Source organism: Cyprinodon tularosa, unplaced genomic scaffold, assembly GCF_016077235.1.
Source record: "Cyprinodon tularosa strain WSP-4 unplaced genomic scaffold, ASM1607723v1 ctg5, whole genome shotgun sequence".
NCBI classification, from domain to species: Eukaryota; Metazoa; Chordata; class Actinopteri; order Cyprinodontiformes; family Cyprinodontidae; genus Cyprinodon; species Cyprinodon tularosa.
The window spans coordinates 2,190,126-2,209,792 of NW_024039229.1; the positions used below are offsets into that span (position 1 = coordinate 2,190,126).

The 19,667-nt window shown below is 36.7% G+C and overlaps 2 protein-coding genes across 2 annotated transcripts; both read right to left on the reverse strand.

Moving 5' to 3' along the window:
* Positions 1-6,145: 6,145 nt before the first annotated feature.
* tap2a (transporter associated with antigen processing, subunit type a) lies at positions 6,146-14,591 on the reverse strand. The gene is made up of 11 exons (XM_038302907.1): positions 14,078-14,591; positions 12,448-12,562; positions 12,231-12,361; positions 11,935-12,140; positions 10,434-10,631; positions 10,223-10,351; positions 9,599-9,787; positions 9,271-9,444; positions 8,669-8,828; positions 8,055-8,191; positions 6,146-6,580 (listed from the first exon to the last, which is right to left on the reverse strand). Exons 1-11 carry the CDS (start codon positions 14,589-14,591, stop codon positions 6,374-6,376), a joined length of 2,160 nt encoding a protein of 719 aa, XP_038158835.1. The 3' UTR covers positions 6,146-6,373.
* Positions 14,592-15,400: 809 nt separating this feature from the next.
* psmb9a (proteasome 20S subunit beta 9a) lies at positions 15,401-19,497 on the reverse strand. Its single transcript, XM_038302885.1, has 6 exons — positions 19,255-19,497; positions 19,096-19,163; positions 18,868-18,999; positions 16,969-17,098; positions 15,757-15,898; positions 15,401-15,648 (listed from the first exon to the last, which is right to left on the reverse strand). The coding sequence occupies exons 1-6, from the start codon at positions 19,303-19,305 to the stop codon at positions 15,521-15,523; spliced, it is 651 nt and encodes a 216-aa protein (XP_038158813.1). The 5' UTR covers positions 19,306-19,497; the 3' UTR covers positions 15,401-15,520.
* Between the last annotated feature and the right edge of the window lie 170 nt (positions 19,498-19,667).

Consider the following 19,667-nt stretch of genomic DNA (forward strand, 5'->3'; position numbering starts at 1 on the left):
TGGTTTCATCAGATATAGACAGAACTTAATGATGTTAACTTGTCTGTGCAAACTCTCAGTCATCAGGTCATGTTGACCACAAAACACGCTTAAATCAGAGGCAACTGATATATAAAAGCATGGAACTGTTCTCAGAGGTAGTTTGAGAATAGTTCCACATTTGTCCAGGAGTCTGTATCAATACGATGTAAAGATGACATAATAGACTTGTATGATAGAGGAGGTTGATTATTAACTCCTGAGGAGTCAGTCAGATGTCTGAGCTGTCCCCATGAAGGAAAACAGTCTGTTATGGTTGGATATGGAAGCTGTTAGCATAGCAGAGAGGAGCTACATCACTGCTTTATCCTGCTGATGGCTTCCTCTTGGTAGAGATAAATTATTAACACACATCATGCTCATCTCCTGGTAACATACTGCTGCTGAGATCTGATCAAATCCTTATTAAGGTTTGTCTCTAATCTCTGACAACATGGGGTCAAAGGTCATTAAAGTTAGACCTGTTTATAGAGTAGAGGAAGGCATGATTTGGGCATAACCATTATGGGACTTCTTGTTTATGACATAAACCATCCAGTTAAGCATAAGCGAAGCTATAATGATAGTCAGGGACTCTCCATTTCAGCGCTTACAAAAACAAAATAAAACTATCCATACATATTGGATTCTGATACACATCATACAAACTTCTATCTTTATTTATTTATTTCAGTCTTTAAAAACAAGTAATTTACAAATAAAGTAAAAAAATAAATAAAAAAAGTATTTCTATTCAAGAGTTTTTTTTCAATCAGAAGATAATAAAAGTGATTTAGTTCTAAAACAATTCAATTAAAAAACTCAAATGCAGAGAAATACAGCAGACTTTATGCTGTTCCAAAAAAGCTAAGGACAAAACCACTGGACATTTTTTTTCCAAGTTTGAAGACATTTAGCTTCCCATCCAGAGAGCTCTCTTAATTCAAAATGTCTTGAGTACTACTTTAGACATTTCTGCATGGGAAATGTCTTCAAACTTGTAAAAAAAAAGTCCAGTGGTTTGGTTTTTATCTGATTTTGGTATGCCTATGATCTTGATGACTGAAAATCTACACCAGAACTTTATGCTGTTATTTATGTAATCTAAATAATTCCATGTTTATGTAGCTTGAGCGTTTCTGTATTTTTGAAATTAACTTGTAATCGTTTTTATATGATGTTATAGGCAGTTCCGCAGTGACATTGTTGTGGAGGAGCATAAGTCCAATGTCTTAATAAAAGTACCATTATTTCATTTAGGTTGGCAAAGATTTATGTCTGCTCAGCTCTTAAGTTCCTCACAGCCTTTAAGTCTGGGTAAAGTCTGGACTTTGACTAGGCCATTCCAACACAGGAATAATTTTCAGGGTGAACTATTATGTGGTAGATTTTCTGTTGTGTTGACGATTATTGTTGTGTTGTTAATTATTTTCTTGAGGTCTAGATCCTCCTTCCTGATTGTTTTCTGAAAAAGACACTGTTAACTTCTTAACAACTTCAGGCTTCTTAGCTTTCATGTCATGAACATGAACATATGGACTAAGACTATAAAGACAAGTGGATTTTTGCATTTTTTTCTAAAAATAGCCTCACCTGATCCTTGGATGATTTTACCTGGACACCTAAGAAGATCTACTTGTTTTACACTTGCCTCTCTAATGCTATTGCTGGTATCTTTGCACTAACACACACCTGCATACACCAGAACTGTCTTAACTTCTTTGTTTATAAAACTCCTTATACTGATCAGAACCAGATTATTTAATCATCAGGACCTGGTCACTATTTTCCCCTCATAAATACAGAGGAAGCAGCCAGGGTGGGTGCACTTATTTTACCCACACAGACTTTCCACTTTGACTTCATCTTTGTTGAAGGTAAATAACAACAAAAAAAAAGAAGAAAGAAAGAAAGAAAGAAAGAAAGAAAGAAAGAAAGAAAGAAAGAAAGAAAGAAAGAAAGAAAGAAAGAAAGAAAGAAAGAAAGAAAGAAAGAAAGAAAGAAAGAAAGAAAGAAAGAAAGAAAGAAAGAAAGAAAGAAAGAAAGAAAGAAAGAAAGAAAAAATCAGAGAACTCAAATAGGTTGACTCTATTTTGCATGTTTGCCATTTTGAGGTTGAAATGTGAAACTGTCAGGAGAACATGGCGGCTGATAGGCAGATTACCTTTCTGCCTTTTTTATACCTGCAGATGGCAGCGACTGCTGATGGGAAGCAGCCAAGAAAAACAACGAGTCACTGAGCTTGAAAGAAACCCTGCTTATCCAGGGACTATGATCTAAACTCAGAGCAGCTACTTTTCACTAGATGATGAGCTTTTATAATAGCTTAAAGATTTTAAAACAAAGAAGACATTTTAACCTCACAGGAGAACCTGGTCTTAGTATTGTGACCTTACGGAAGGGATGTTGTTAAAATCACAAAGTTTAGAAATAAAATAAATCATTTAATATGCAACTGTACACAAAATAAACACTCAGATGTGTTTCAGTATTGTCTGAATCCCAAATCATAATAAAATTATTTATTAGAAGCATTTTAAAATAAAATGCCGATGATTTTTAATATATATAAACAGCATGGGAAGAGTAATGGAGCTGACAAATAGAATGTTAATAAAATTAAGTTAAGTTAATAAAACTTACAAACCAGTCAATTGTTATCAGTTATTGTTATCAGACAATAAAGTTTAACCCTGGGGAAACTGGACTTTTTTCTCCATGTTTTGAACTGTTATTATTTTAAACGGCTTGGCATCAAACATTACCAAAGATCGCCTTTATCACAGTCGATACAGGGAGATGGTGTCCATAACACTGCAGCTGTTTATGGCACAAACTTAGCCAACCTTCCAAACAGCCTTAGTGAACAAGGAAACACAGTGTTTACAGTAAATGACTCTGCAGGTCAGATCAGGGCATGAAGCCCAACCCATGAATACAGAAACTGTTTGGTTTCAATGTGCAACGATATGATGCTGCATACCTGAAAAAGCTTCAATAAACAGGCAGGGGTTTTATTATTTTCTGAATTTATTTCAATATATCTTCAAATGGATCAATATGCATAGTAGCTTTCTTAGTTTAGGTTAAGCTTTAGGAGGCAGATCATTGACGATGGGCATCCACTAATCAAAATGAGTCCCAATGCAGAAAGAAACTCTGTACATACAAACCACCAAACTCTAACACAGAGCTTTTCTCATGAATTACACAACTTACAAGCTTTAGGAACACTGTGTAATAAGTCAGAATCACAGAAAAACACAATTTTTCCATTTTAGTTTAAAATTACCCTGTAAATATTTGTAACTTGACTTAACACACAAATATTGTAACCTTGTAATTGAAATCTTAACCATTTCAAGATAAGGAATAAACTTTACAAGAAAAACAATTAATTTTAACAGAACTATCACAGGACTAACAAGACCTTATATAAGGCAATTATTGAAACAAGGAGAAACAGGGGCCAACAACTGAGCAAAGGAGGCAAAAACGTGTGATCAAGTGCAATATTTTGGAAAAAAGCTCAAATCCTCAGTAAAAGTTAAACCACAGCATCTAATTACCAGAAGTAAAAATATATAATCACACAAATAGAAAAATAGTTGTGTGGAGTTTAGGTGTATCCAGGAAGAAACAAACATTTCAAATCTATTCATCTTCCGAACGCTACTTTCAATCAATCAATCAATCAATCAATCAATCAATCAATCAATCAATCAATCAATCAATCAATCAATCAATCAATCAACCAGTCTGTCTGTCTGTCTGTCTGTCTGTCTGTCTGTCTGTCTGTCTGTCTGTCTGTCTGTCTGTCTGTCTGTCTGTTCAATATTACTTAAAGATCAAGTTTTACTTAAATTTGATTGTATAAAGACTCTTTATACAATCAAATTTGAAGAAAATACTTACAGCAGGCAATAAATCAATTATATAAGATCAAAGCATTTCCTATGACAGTTCAGAACATTTTAGCTATATACCTGACCTCCAAATGGCAGAAGCTCAAAGAGCTGTTTATAATAGAACTATTAAGCTTGTGTACATATAGGTACATGACAGACCAATAATTTATGCCAGGTTTTTCGATTTGTTTATGTTTGTTTTTTATATATTCCCATCTTTTATTTGTAATGATTTTGATGATCAAGGTCACAGGTAAATAAAACCCATAATTCAGTCTCCAAAAATGAGAAAATCACATCAGATCGATCAGAGAAGGATGTTTCTCCTGACTCTGGTATCTTTATCTCCAGATGAAATACAAAGTTTTATTTATTCTGAAAACAGTATTTTGGACCATTAAGCAACAGTCCACCTCTTTTCTCCCTATATTAACTAAGGCAGTTCTGATATTCTCTCTGGTTCAGGAGCAGATCGACATGAGAAAGGCCACATTTATTTTTGATTGTGTCATCTGCTGACCCAGACTGAGAGACTGTTTAAAGGGTCAGGAAACATGTTTCGGAGCTGATTAGGATGCAACACCAGGACTGAAAAAACTTTTTATTTATTTATTTATTTATTTTTATTATCAGTCATCCTCCTCAGCTAAAAGCAATTAGGCTATTAGCTAAAAAACAAAGAGTTTCATTATATCATTCTGTATGTGATGATTTTATAAGGTTCAGTTTCCTAAGATAAATATTTTACTTTTAGCCAATATTTTTTTTTTTTTTTTTTTGTACCTAATAAATGTACTTTAACATAAACTGTATTGGTAACTTAGGTTGAATGGAGAGGTCAGTAATTTGTCTCAAATAAGAGCAGTGCTGCTTTAAAATACTACTTAAATAAAGGTGAAAAGCCAGGTGCAGTTAAACTCCTCCTATAATTAGATCTTACTCAAAAACAAACTCAGACTAATATTGTTTTATAAAACTGAGTTGACGTACTGGTAACTTCTAGTTCCTTCCATGGAAACACGTGGCCTCTGGCCTCCATTTTGTTGAAGCTCAGTTGTTTTACTAAGATGGCGTCAATTATTTCCAAAGTTGAGCTGCATCTGTCGATAGAGGGAGATCATGCTTTGATTGAACCGATGAACCAACATTTTCCTCATTCCTGGTTTAGTGCCAAAAGAGAAGCAAGGTTGATAATCAGGGACTTTCCAGGTCAGACCGGACTATAAAATCCACTTATGATCATCATTAAGAACTCTTTAGTTTCTGTGAGCAGCATTTAAAAAGCAGCCAAGAACAGAAAACCCCCAAATTATTAGTTTTTATATTTCAAATATATTTAGAAATTTTTTTTCTGATAGGAATAACCATCAAAGAGTATTGGAAAAATATCAAAGGCACAGAATACATCTCTACTTTAATTCATATTTATATAAATCACATAATACACCTCTCCATGATCAGTGGAAAATATTTCTAGCATTACTGCTGTCCAACCTTTATTAAAAGCAATGACCAACTTTTTGAATGTTTCCATTTTGATAATCCCTCCTTAGCTAAGCTCCTTCCACAATTACAATCAGGATGGGACGCTGGCTAATTTACTCTGAATTGTTTATATGCTTTCACTCAAAAGGAACTTTTTTAAACAAATACTTTTATTTCTCCCAGGGATATAAAGAACCGGTGGCCTAACTGTATTTATGAGTAAATGGAGTAGATTCTGACCGTTACAGAATTCATAAAATCAAAGTATGATTGCCATATTTAATGTATATAAGAGAAAATATATCTGTTTCTTTGTACAGTGTAGATATTTCCATGGTTTCTGAGTTTTCTATTGCTTTCATACCTGGAGCAAGACTATAACCACACAAAGTGGACTCATATTTCCCGGGCAGTTAGGATTCCACCAGGGCTGCTTTCTGTCCCTTATCGGCCCATTACTTCCTATTTCAAACACGCACAGCTGGATGGATGTTTTAGTATATTTCATATTATTTCGATTTTTTAAATTTTTGTGGTTTTCCTTTTTAGTGAATTAAATGAATAAAATGCTGCCCAAAGTTCATCTCTCTAGTCATAATTAAAGAGTATAATACTGTGGATTTTGCAAATCCTTTTTTTGACATAAGAAATCTCAAAGCAACCTTTTTCTTTTTTATTAAAAGTTAATGTCTATAGCAACATTTACCTGTTGGGTCAATCATTTCTCCAGGTCATCAATCAGAAAATTACATAACGAGGGTTAATCTGATTGAACATATTTTCATTTCATAATTACACCAATTAGCCTTGAAATAAATACAAATAAAAGCTTTAAAAATGTGTTTATATCTGTACAAAACTATCAGAATTTATAATTTACAAATATCTGAGACGGCAGGAATAGAAAACATTTTTTCTCTTTACAACAGGAAACAGTTTGGGTACAGATGACTTTAAGTTGTTCACTGTGGGGAGTCAACATCCTCAAACAGCTCATTCCTCAGTTTATGGTAACTCCCCTGCAGATCCATCAGCTCCTGGTGAGTCCCTTTCTCCTCAACCTGACCTCCTCTGACCACAACAATCTGATCCGCCTTCTCAATGGTCTTCAGCCTGTGAGCGATCACCAGCAGGGTCTGGTTGGGGCAGCTTGCCAGGCCCTGAAGAACCTGCAGAGTTCATGACAAATGAACTGTTTTGTTGTGAAATGTCTGCTTGTTTTTCATCAAGAGCATTTTAGAAACATTTAATTTTGTTTTTTCATCCAAAATAATAACAAATTACGTCACAGGTTCATAATACACAAAACCAATGAAGATAAGCCCAGAATAAAGGTTTTCCAACATGGAAAATTCCATTTACAAAACCAGTAGGCAAACAAATAATCCTGTATTATATTTATTCAAAGTTAATGGAAATATGTTATTTCTTTGTATCTAAACAGAGATGCAATGAGTCTATAAATGGTTAGGCGTAACAAAGGTAGTTTGTGCTGGAATAGTTGTTCATTGCCTCTTTAGTGATTCTGAAATCTGAAAATCCAGAACAACTACAGATTTTATGATTAAACATTTTTTCAGATGGTAAAACAATATAAAAAAAAAAAAATATATATATATATATATATATATATATATATATATATATATATATATATATATATATATATATATATATATATATATATATATATATATATATATATAAACCTGCAATCTGGACTCAGTGCAGGAGGTGGGAAACAAAAGGATCCTAACTAAATGAACATCTCTGTTTGATAATGTTTCCCACCCCATGCATTGAGGCGTTGCAGGACTGGAGAGCTCCTTTAGTGACAGACTGCTGCACAATAAATGCACCAGGGAGCGTTATCACAGATCCTTCCTCCCAGCAGCTGGAAGACTTTATAACCACCACTGTTCTCAACAACCTCAATAAGTTGCTACTTTCAGGCTGCTTTTGCACAGTTAGTCAGTTAAATAACATGCTGCTGTCATTTTAAACATCTCTGTTGTTGCTGCTATTTTCAAATATCCATTACTGTAAAAATGTCCATAGCTGTATATTGGTTATTTATTCTCTAGATGAAGAGTTTCATATTTTTAAAAAACTTTACAGAACAGTATTTTATTTTCTATCTTCTAACTCTTCACTATTATGTTACTCATTTTTTTCTAAGGTCAACATTTATGTGACCATTTCTTTCTATAATCTTTTTGCTGCTGTGAACACAAGAATTTCCCCATTGTGGGACAATAAAGGGATTTTCTATGTTATTCTATTTTATTCTACTCTATTCTATTCTATTCAATGTTATAATTTATTCTTACCTTGTCTGTATGCTAACTTCTCATTGTAATTGAGCATTCACAATAGAGATCCAATTGACCAATATTTAGCTAATTTATCAATCTGTTGATTGCTCTAGATTAATTTTTTTATCTTTAAATACCAACTATTTATACTATTGGACATTTTTTTTTTTTGTTTATGTATATTTATGCATGACCTGAGATAGTTTGTTTCTCCATAAGCATGTTGAAAATAGTTGGATATACAAAAAATAAAGTTCCTTGAATTCTTGAAATATCAATACCAACACGTTCATCTGGGAAAATAAAATTTCTGCAAATTACTACAAACCTTGTTTTCACTCTCAGCATCCAGGGAGCTGGTTATTTCGTCCAGAATGACAATCTTCGGCTCTCTGACCAGAGCTCGAGCGATCCCAATCCTCTGCCTCTCACTCTTGGATAACTGGCCTCCACTCTCTCCTACCTCTGTAAAAATTAACAACAAGCTAAAGTTAAAACTCAGAGTCACCTGTTTAATGTTGAACACCTAACGATGCACACAAATAATTAACCCTCCAAAACAATGTATATGTGAGTAGCTTTAGTTTTAATAAAGTTAAAACCCCATTTGTTTAAAACTGCCTATGAATGTTAAACTGTTAACTAATGTATCATTAGTTTGTGGTTTTGGTCAAGCTGTTTTATTTTTTCTTATCATCTTCTGTTATCATGCTTTTTAACTTAACATTATTTTATTTTGCTTTTATTTTCTTTCTTTTTTATTGTTTAATTCATGTGAAGCACTTTGTATTGTCTTTCTACTCAATTATGCTAAATAAATAGACTTGCCCAGCCTTATTTTTTAGAAAATTGTACTTTTATAACCCCTTAAATATAAAAGCATTTGTTTTCTTTTTTCATTCAGTCATGTAAAAGGAACAGAGATGTGTCGAACCGGTTTACCTGTGTCGTAGCCTTTCTCCAGTGTTTTAATGAAGTCATGGGCGTTGGCTTTGCGTGCTGCTTCCTCAATCCTCTCCTGTGAGCAGTCAGTCAGTCCGTAGGTGATGTTGTCTCTGATGGATCCAGAGAAGAGGACGGGCTCCTGGCTCACCACTGCAATCTGTCACGCAAAGTCTCATCAGACTCTATTGGAAAACCTCTTTTTTCCCTCAATATGATCTTTATTTTTAAAACAGAGCAATCTGCATCACACTGTAAACATCATATTTGAAATGCATGTTGAATCTTCAAGATAGAATTCAATTCACCAAATCTATTCATTTATTTTTACACTGCTCTGAACCTTCCACATCAATGCCTTTTGCACCATGTCTCTGTTTACATACTGTTTAAATTTTAATCACTGCACTTTATAAATGGAAATGTTCATTTTCACTGCTAAGCTGTTCATTCACTGTCGAAAAGCTGTATGTATTGAAATTGAGTTTTGTTTACACTCTCTTTATACAATATGACATAAAGGTTTGTCTAAGTCCAAGACTACAGAAATATATCAAAGATCTCAGCGGGGGAGAGCATAAAGAAACGTATTTATAAAATACCTTCCTGTGGAAGAAATGATGGTCGTAGGATTTCAGTGGTTCTCCATCCAATAGGATTTCTCCTTCCTGAGGCTCATATAATCTCTGCAGGAGACTCACACAAGTGCTTTTTCCTTCTCCAGATGGACCAACCAGAGCGGTCACCTGACCTGGCTTCAACTCCAAACTGAAATCCTAGGACAAAAAAAAAAAAGATGTGAGAATTACATATTATGAAGAGAATATCTGTGCCTCAACTGGATCTTCTAAACATCCATGTTTATCGGCTGTGTTATTGTCACTAACGGCTTTTATTAAAATTTGCTTAAAAAGGATTTTTTTCCCTCACCTGCAGCACCGTTTTTTCAGGGTTTGAAGGATAGGCAAAGTTCAGTTCACAGTAACTGATACGCCCTTCCAGCTGCTCTGGTTTGCTTTTTCCATCCATGCTGATCTGAGGCTTTCGGTCTATGTACTCAAAGACTTTCCCAGCAGCCATCACCGAGTTCAGCATGTCACCGAAGATATATGTAAGAGTCTGGAAGAAAGTGAACTTTATGAGATAATCCAGGGTAGTGGAGTGAGATGGGGTTCAAAGCCATGCAATGAACCCACCAAGCTTCTTATAGGAGATAAAATGTCTGTTGGAAATTTTATAAGCTTATTCTTTGGTCTTTCAGAATATATACAAGCTAAAAACAGCCTTGTTTAAAGCATCCTCTGCACTCAGAAAGCTGTTCCAACCATGTATTGAATGCATGTATAGAGTATAGTTCATATGGTTGTTTGTTACACATAAGCAGATGTCGATTTAAATGGAAAAGTTTTTCATGGTTACTTGGTGAACGAAATTAAAATGTAATGTTATATAATATAATATAATGTTATATATAATAACGTGGGATATAATATCAGTATTAGTTTCTTAAAACAAACATTTTGAATTCACAAATTTCCCCAATGGACCACCTACCCTGATGTTGTCTCCAAGGTCTGACTGGTAGATGATGAAGGAAACCAGGTTTCCAGTGGTCATCTGACCCATTTGGATGAAGAGTCTGCCATAGTATAAAATGAACACCTGCATTCCTAAACCTGTCAACTAAAGACACAGAGTCAATAGGATATATCAGGAAGACTGGATGCTGTCTGATATTCCAATATACAGAAAAAAAACTTCTTACCCTCCGTGCGAGCAGATAAATAGCACCAACAATGTCACGACGAGTCTTCAGTGACTGTGTTTCAATTAATCGTTTACCATATCGATCAGCTTCGTGCTTTTCTGTGTTGAAACTTCGGACGACACGAATACCGAACACAACCTCATTGGCAGCATCATTTGTATGAGCCATTGAGTCCTGCATTTCCTGGGACAACCTCTGAGGACAGAATAAAGAAAAAAAATTGTCTATAAAAAAAAATAAATAAATAAATAAATATATATATATATATATATATATATATATATATATATATATATATATATATATATATATATATATATATATATATATATATATAATTGAAGGACAACTTAATAAAAATGCCACACTTACTAATTATTTAGATTTGTGTCAATTCACAACATCTGCATATTGTAACAATGCATAATGCAATGTTACTGAGAAAAATAATATGTATTTTTTTTTTTTATTATTTAAGAAAAACATTAATTTCCCATTTATGTCCCAAAAATCTAAAGACGATGATGAAGCACCATATAAAAGATTGCTTTTTTAAAAGTTTATACTTTAACTAATATAGCATGTTAAATCATCTATATCCTTTTTAATACTCGTACTAATCGTCTTTCACTTTATACAGGACCAGGTCACAGGGGCATCAGTCTGAGCAGAGAATCCCAGAATCCCTCTTCCAAGACTAAGCCAGCAGAGAGACATAGTCCCTCCGTGGTTTCCTAAGTTTTCCCCTGGATCTCCTCCCGGGGGGATGGACTGAAGCAACTGCTGAATGAGGCGGCCTGGGGGCATCTGGAAAAGGTGTACAAACCACTACAGCTGACTCCTTTCGATGTGGATGAGAAGCAGCTCAACTCCAAGCCTCTCCTGGATGACCGAGCTCCTCTAAGGGAGAGCCCAGCCACCCTGCTCTCGTTCTGTCAGTCACAATCCAGATTTCATGACCATAAGTGAGGGTAGGAACATACACCAACCAGTAAATTGAGAGCTTTGCCTTTTCACTCAGCTGTCTCTTTTTAATGACAGACTGGTGCAGCATCTGCATTATAGCAGCAACCGCAGTGATTTGCCTATCGATTTCCTGCTCCATCCTTCCCTCACTCATGAACAGGACCCCGAGATATTTAAACTCCACCACTTGAAGTAGAAACTCTCCTTCAACCTGAAGGGGACAGGTCACCTTTTCCGGTTGAGAACCATGGCCTCAGACTTGGAGAAGTTAATTCTCACCATTTTTAATTATAAATAGAACAACCTTTATTGGCATATTACCAATCAAACTCTTAGAATTGCTGACCAGCTTTTAGCATGTTTTAATGAGGATTTTGATGTTTTCTCATTTGGGATGGACTCAGGCTCTTTAAGGTAGAAGGTGGAATCGCTCAAAAGCAAAACTCTTTGTAAAGTTTAAAGATTATTTTGGTTCTAAATCAGTTGATGATTATGAGCCTAACTGTCTGTGGCCTTATGATTATGCTGTTACCTGGTAGTGTGTGTCATAGATGTTCTGAATGAGGCCAGTGATGGGCGTCTCCATCAGAACAAGGAATGTGAGCTTCCAAGACAAACTCATCATCAGGGAGATCATGCCCATCGTTTTGATAAATGTCCTCAGCAGCACGTTGACATTCAGACAAACGGTTCTTCCCGTCAGAGTAGTGTCTTTAGACAACCTGGATGTGATCTCACCTTCATGAGACACATGAAATTTACCTTTATTTATTCTATTCTATTTATTTTACTCAAGGTTTATACCAAAAGCACCTATTAATACATTACCTGTCTTTATGGTTTCAAAGAATCCAATCTCTTGTTTGGTCAGAGCCTCAAAGAGCATCACTTTGATTCTGCAGGTAAACGAACTGATGGCACAAAGTAAGACGCCCCCTCTGCAGCCAGCACTCACAGAACTACAAAAAGGAAGGAAATGAGCTTTCATTAAAAAAATAAACATCAAGATTGGATTCCTGTGGAAGACAAACTTCATGCTCCCTACCTTCCCACAGAGTACAGACCCATGAAGAGCAGAGCTGTGAGGAAATCAGTTTGCTGATAATGACTGCCAAGGATGTCAATGACTCTGCCGGTGTAGAATGGGATGAACATCTCACCTGAGAAGAGAAGATGACAGAGACATCCCAGTGCTATTATGAAAATAATCCAACAGATTGACAGGAACACTGAGCAACCAAAACGGGGCTGCTCAGTGGTCCTGCGGGTAGCACTGCTGCCTTGCAGCAAGAAGGTTCTGGGTTTGATTCCTGGCCCAGGGTTTTTCTGTATGGTTTGGTTTGTTTGCATCTTCTCCCTGAGCATGCATGGGTTCTCTCCTGGTACTCTGGTTTCCCCACACAGCCAATTAATTAAAGGAATAGTACACCCAAAACATGATTAGCCTTCATTTTCTACTCACCCCCATGCTGAACAACACTCTGGAGTACTTTTTTGATATCTCAAATGCATCTGGAGATCTGGGAGGCTTCTTGCTGTCTGCTGACATTCAAATAATGGAGGTCTATGGCGCCCGAGGCAGAAAGGTCCATAAAAGTCCACAAAAAACGTGTCAATATTCCTCCATACTGCTCGTCCAATGTATTCCAAGTGTCCTGAGTTGGTAGCGTCCATAATTTACTCGAAACGAAGTCATTTAGAATGTTTTTAGAGCATAAACAGTAGTGTATAGGATTTCCTAAAAGCGCGCCTGCGAGTTCACGAGCCTACGGAAACTGCGGCAGACCAAACCAGATGAAAGTGCGCATTCAGCGTCTTCTCTTGATAATGCAAGCGTAGAAGAAGAAAGGTGCTGTTTACCTGTGCAAAGAAAGAAACAACGAAAGAAAAATGTCTGAGGACTTCAGTGTTGAGGAAGAGCATGAGTTCTTTGCCGAGCTGAATGCGCACTTTCATCTGGTTTGGTCTGCCACGGCTTCCGTAGGCTCGTGAGCTCGCAGGGGCGCGCTTTTAGGAAATCCTATACACTATTGTTTATGCTCTAAAAACATTCTAAATGACTTCGTTTCGAGTAAATTCTGGACGCTACCAACTCAGGACACTTGGAATACATTGGACGAGCAGTATGGAGGAATATTGACACGTTTTTTGTGGACTTTTATGGACCTTTCTGCCTCGGGCGCCATAACCTCCATTATTTGAATGTCAGCAGACAGCAAGAAGCCTCCCAGATCTCCAGATGCATTTGAGATATCAAAAAAGTACTCCAGGGTGGTGTTCAGTATGGGGGTGAGTAGAAAATGAAGGCTAATCATGTTTTGGGTGTACTATTCCTTTAACCTGTTAGGTTAATTGGCTCCTCTAAAGTCCCCTTAGGTGTGGGTGTGTGCGTTAATGGTTGTTTGTCCTGAGATGTACTAGCTATCCAGGGTGTACCCTGCCTGGAGACAGGCACCAGCACCCCTCTAATCCCCACTTGGGATTAAGAGTGTCAGAAAATGGATGGAGGGATGGATGGATAGACCCCAAACCACATTAACGGCTTTTATTGGTTATTAAGGCCTATTGATCATCCCCATTAAGACTTTTGAGTTATTATTTATGCATTAAAACTTCTAAATGATAAAATGCTCTCACTTTTTCCTGTAATGGAATAGAGGCTACTGTTTACTTACAGATTACTGCCAGTGACAGGAACACCAATCCTCCTAACAGCAGGGCATAATCAGGCCTGTAGAGGCGGACAACCCTCATGAACAGAACCCTGGATCTCTGTTTCTGCTGTTTGCTCCCAGCCTCCTCCTGGCTGTCCGGGATGGTGATCTCCCAGAACAGAGCAGCTCCCAGCGAGGCTCCAGCGAACATCATCCAGCAGCGAACATCCGCTCCTGGTCCACATTGGCTCTGCTCCCGGTACAGAACCCTGGTTCCGGTCTCAAACACCGCTGGCAGCAGACTGTAGGCTGTTAGAAAGCGGATCAGCAGCGGCTTCAGGTCCCCCAGAAACAGCAAACTGACAACAGTTACTGCAGACCATCGGAGAGCCGCAGAGATCCACAGAAGCGCAAAACCACCCAAAAGGCGGTGAAACACCGCAAATCCTGATGCGTAAAATAAAGAAAGGTCAACAGAAACAGCTACAATCAGAGCGATGACTTTGTTAATTGTTGCTGCTTCTTTCCCTGCCATGTTTGAGCTGCACTTATCCTCATATGACCCGATCTGCTCTAACGAAACCTTTTTCAGAGCTCACTTTCAGTTTCATTTTCTGGCGATTTTAGGGGTTTCCCTGAAGCGCAGATTGGTCAATATTTTTTTTACTTTTAAATCCAAAGATCATCCTAGAAGTCACATCTTTCTATATTTCCTATTCAGTGAATCTATTCCATGATTGGACATTCCTATAATTTAAATAAAAGTACATAACACGCATATTTTGCAAACCCCAAGTTTACATCCATGATCCTCTCATTGATAATTTCAGTACAGAACATGAAATAAAGAAAAATGAATGCTGAGTGATTCAATTAAATGTTAGTTAAACACAAAAATAAAATTTGCACATCCTGGTTTTGCTGAAGGGCAGCAACTTTGACTTTTGTGTTTTAGAACATACTAAATGCAGAAAGAATACTGGTAAAAACTGCTGGTCCGCAAGCCTTAGACATAATTTCCAAGCATCATAGTAACTTTAACTTTCAGTTGTGTTCATATTCATAAGTTTCATTCATGTTATCGATTGAAGTGAAGAGGCCATAAATTTGTCTTCCTGAGTGTACATAACTTAGCCTAAAACCAGACTTAATTTGAGATTAAATGTGTAATTTACTCACAGGAAAAAAATGATTTTGGCCGCTGGTGGGATAAACATAACTGTCATTCCTGTCAAATTCTTAACAAAGTAATTAACCTTTATGACTTCATGTAATAGGGTGATTTTATGAAAAAAAAAGCCAAAACCTGCCTAAATATTTTAAAATAATTCTGAGATTATGAGATTTTGAAAGAAATGTCATTTATTTGAGCATGGTAAAAGTATGTTGGTTCCAGGTTTACAGCCAGTAGTGGAGAGAGCAGAAACCTGCACTTTAATAAAAAACTGATAGATGACAGAAATATCACTGATCAAAGAAGGTGGGAAGGTCATTTCCGAGAATGACATTCTCCTCTGTTCCATGTTCATCAATGGTGACCAAATAGGCTACACCTCCGCTGGAGCCGTCTCGATTCATTGCCAAAGCCAGAGCTGGAAATAAGAACAGGACAGTTAACCTGGTGTTTAAAAACATAAACATGGCATAATGTAGAACAATTTTTATTTCTTGGTTTCAGAAAAAATAGAAAATACACCTACTGTTAACCACAAACTGCTGGGACTCTTTTCTAGTCATTCCTTTGCGATATTCAGCATCAACAAATCCGTAAACATAGGAGCTTCCAGAGCCTCCAACAGCAAAAGGCTGCCTGGTCAGGAGTCCTTTCAGGGTTGCAAAAACCTGCAAACCCAAAGAGAAAAAAATATTGATCTGAAAAATCTGTTGGTATATCTGAAACATTAACAGCCTGATTTCCAAAAGGTTTGTGTGATAAGACACGTGTAAACTTGTTTGCTTCCATATAGGGGGCTCCTGAAAGTAAGCATCTCTGACTTGAAGGATTTTTTGACAGGTTTGTAGAAGGTACACTTGTTTTCTATTAAATTATTATAGGTTTACTGTGCTTCTCAGTATATCCAGTGACTGTTAAGAGCAGTTGAACGAGGTAAATCCAGCCATTTAGAGGGTAGGCTGCAGTAAATCTGTCTTTGGCTGTCAGATGGGGTTTTTCCAGGTTCTATGATTGATATTTAATATTTAATTTTTGCTATTTTCATATTCTTCTTGTATTTTGTATATTTTGCTTGTAGTTTATTGCGATAACTATGCAAAGTGCACCATAAAAGCTATTCACCATTGTTATTTTTAAATGATGAAAGTTCTCTCTTTGCAGAGATATTAATAACTGTGCCGACTGAGTGAAATCCATCGATCTCCGTTTATTTAACTAGGATGAATAGTTGAATACTTTTTTCCCACTACAATAAGCATTTTCATTATTACCCCTAACTACAAGGGACAGTCAAGATGCTCTGGTCTGCAGCAGCAGCTCTGCCACACTGTGTGCTTCATTGTGCCGTTAATTAAGGTTATTTAAACCACCATTTGCTTATCAAATGAGGCTTAAGTGAACTGGCTTACATGTCTTATCTTTTGCACCTGCAATATTTGTCAATCACCCACCACAGACCCACTTGCTGTAGGAAAGTGATTCTGTGTTGGTTGATCACAAGCTTACTTTCACAGTTTTTGTTTTTTTTTGTTTTTTACCATCTAATTTATCGCTCCTTATTTGTATTCTCTAAGGATCAGACCTTAATATGCTGATAACAGGAGTTACCATCGTTTAACTTGAGTTCAACTCAACAGCCAGGGATATTTGTTTGGGGTGACCTTACATAGTTAATTTAACTTTTTAGCTTTATTCTCCTGCTTTCCTTCATCTTAAAAACCACCTTAGTTTCACCAACCTGTCCTCCTCCTCTTCTGTCCCAGCCCGCCACAATAAGATGTGCTGACAGCTCCTCCTTATACTTGTATGAGATGTTTTTCACTAGAGTGGCAGCTGATCGAACCTGTGGGTCTTCACCGATTTCCATACTGATAACAGACATAATCATATTTAGACACATTGTTATATTATTGGTAAAACACATTTGTCCAACAAATCAGATGTTTATAATATTTATTTTCATGTTTTCAAAAATATTATTTATATCTGTCTGTCTATCTATCTATCTATCTATCTATCTATCTATCTATCTATCTATCTATCTCTCTATCTATCTATCTATCTATCTATCTATCTATCTATCTATCTATCTATCTATCTATCTATCTATCTATCTATCTAGATTTAGTGGACTAACAGAAAATGTGCAATATACACTAAAACAACATTTGAAAGGTGCAAAAATATGGGCAGCTGAGCATAAAAGAGAAATTAATATTTAGGAGATCCTCCTTTAGCAAAAACAACAGCATCTAGTCGCCTGCTTCAAATCATCCCACAGATGTTCAATGATATTCAGGTCTGAGGATTGGGATGGACATTCCAGAACATTGGAATTGTTCCTCTGCATGAATGCCTGAGTAGATTTGGAGCAGTGTTTTGGATAATTGTCTTAGTGAAATATCCATCCCGGTGTAACTTCGTAACTGACTCTTGAACATTATTCTCAAGAATCTGCTGATATTTAGTGGAATCCATGTGACCCTCAACTTTAACAAGATTCCCAGTGCCAGGATTGGCAACACAGCCCAAAAGCATGATGCAACCTGTACCTAATTTTACAGTGGGTGGCAGGTGTGTTTTTTTGCCGCCATGCACAATGCCTTTTTTATGACCAAACAACTCGATCTTTGACTCATAAGTCCACAGGACCTTATTCCAAAATGAAGCTGGCTTGTCCAAATGCACTTTTGCAAACCTCAAGCGATTCTGTTTGTGGCGTGCTAGCAGAAAAGGCCTCTTGTCGCATCACTGTCCCATACAGCTTCTCCCTGTGCAAAGCGTGCCGAATTGTTGAACAATGCACAGTGACACAATCTGCAGCAAGATGATGCTGCAGGTCTTTGGAGGTGGTCTGTGGGTTGTCCTTGAACATTCTCACCATTCTTCTTCTTTTCTGCCTCTCTGACATTTTTCTTGGCCTGCCACTTCTGGGCTTAACAAGAACTGTCCCTGTGGTCTTCCATTTACTTACTATGTTCCTCACAGTGGAAACTGACAGTTTAAATCTCTGAGACAACGTTTTGTATCCTTCCCCTGAACGACTAGTTGCTTTTGAGGTGCCCATGATGAATCTTCAGACGAGAACAGAAGATCAACTTACAACGGGCCACCTGAAACACATTTTCTCATGTTTGGATACACCTGGATATGAAGTTCAACTCTTAATGAAGTTACCAAACCAAATTTTTGTTTCAGTAAGTCAGTGAAAAGTAGTTAAGGGCATTCAAATCCATAAAATGATTAAGGTACCCAAGTTTTTGCACCTGTCTAGTTTTGTTTTAATGCGTACTGCACTTTTTCTGTTAATCCAATAAACCTTGATTCAATACTAAAATATTAATGTGTCCATCAGTTATTAAATATATCAAACTGAAATAGCTTTTGCAAACACCCAAATATTTAGAAATAAAGCTAATTAAGATTAATAGGGGTGCCCAAACTTTTTCATATGCCTGTAATAAAACACATGCATCCATCCATGGAGCCCTCACCTGAAAGCTTGTATTGAACATGTATGGTTAGTAATTAACATTGTAAATTTTCTATATTGTTTTGTAGAGCTTGCTAAGTTATTGCATCTTATTTCTGTTAGTCTTCACTCTGATGCAGACCTGCTACAGACCCCTGACCTCACCTGTGGACATCCAGCTGGTAGTTCACGATCTCAGCAATAGTCTGAGCGTCTGCTGCAGATCCAGACAGAGCGCAGTAGATCTTATCATGAAGTGGAGACAGTTTATTCATCACCCTGTTAACCACTGACTGCCTGGAAGCAGAGGGAGTATTCAGATTATTTTCACTTAAGAGCTAAATTCATAATTTGGGTAAAAATGGTATAATAATAGTATCACAGGTAACTTACCCCGCAGATACTCTGGAATCAGACCCCAACACGACCCCTCCATTAAACTCTACAGCAATTATAGTTGTCTGGAAACAGAATTTTAAATAGTTTTAGCAAAACAATCGCAGAGGAATCGCACATTATAATCCCAGAAAGTATATAAAATATTTTACTTACTCCTGTTTTCACCTCCTCGTTGAGCCACTGCGGCTCAGCTTCTCCCAACATGGCAGAAAGATTTTAACGACAGCGAAGATAAAACACGGAACCTGACAGCAGATAAAGAGACCAGCGGGGAACAAACAGCTCCAAGCGGGTCAATAATCCTTCAGTTTTAGCAGAATAATGTTTATCGAAGCCTTTAGTGAATCCAGACACCTCTAGACTCAGGTATCAGACTCCATTTTTTTTTTGACGCAAACCGAAAATGAAACCTAAACTCTTCCTCCTCTGCAGTGAGGTTTGTCCAGTCTGCTTTATGTTTGCATTACATTATTGTATGGTTTATGGAAAAAAAATACACTTTGATAGTGGATTTTTATTATTATATAATATTTATTTTTAATGATTGTTAATAAAATTTGTATCTA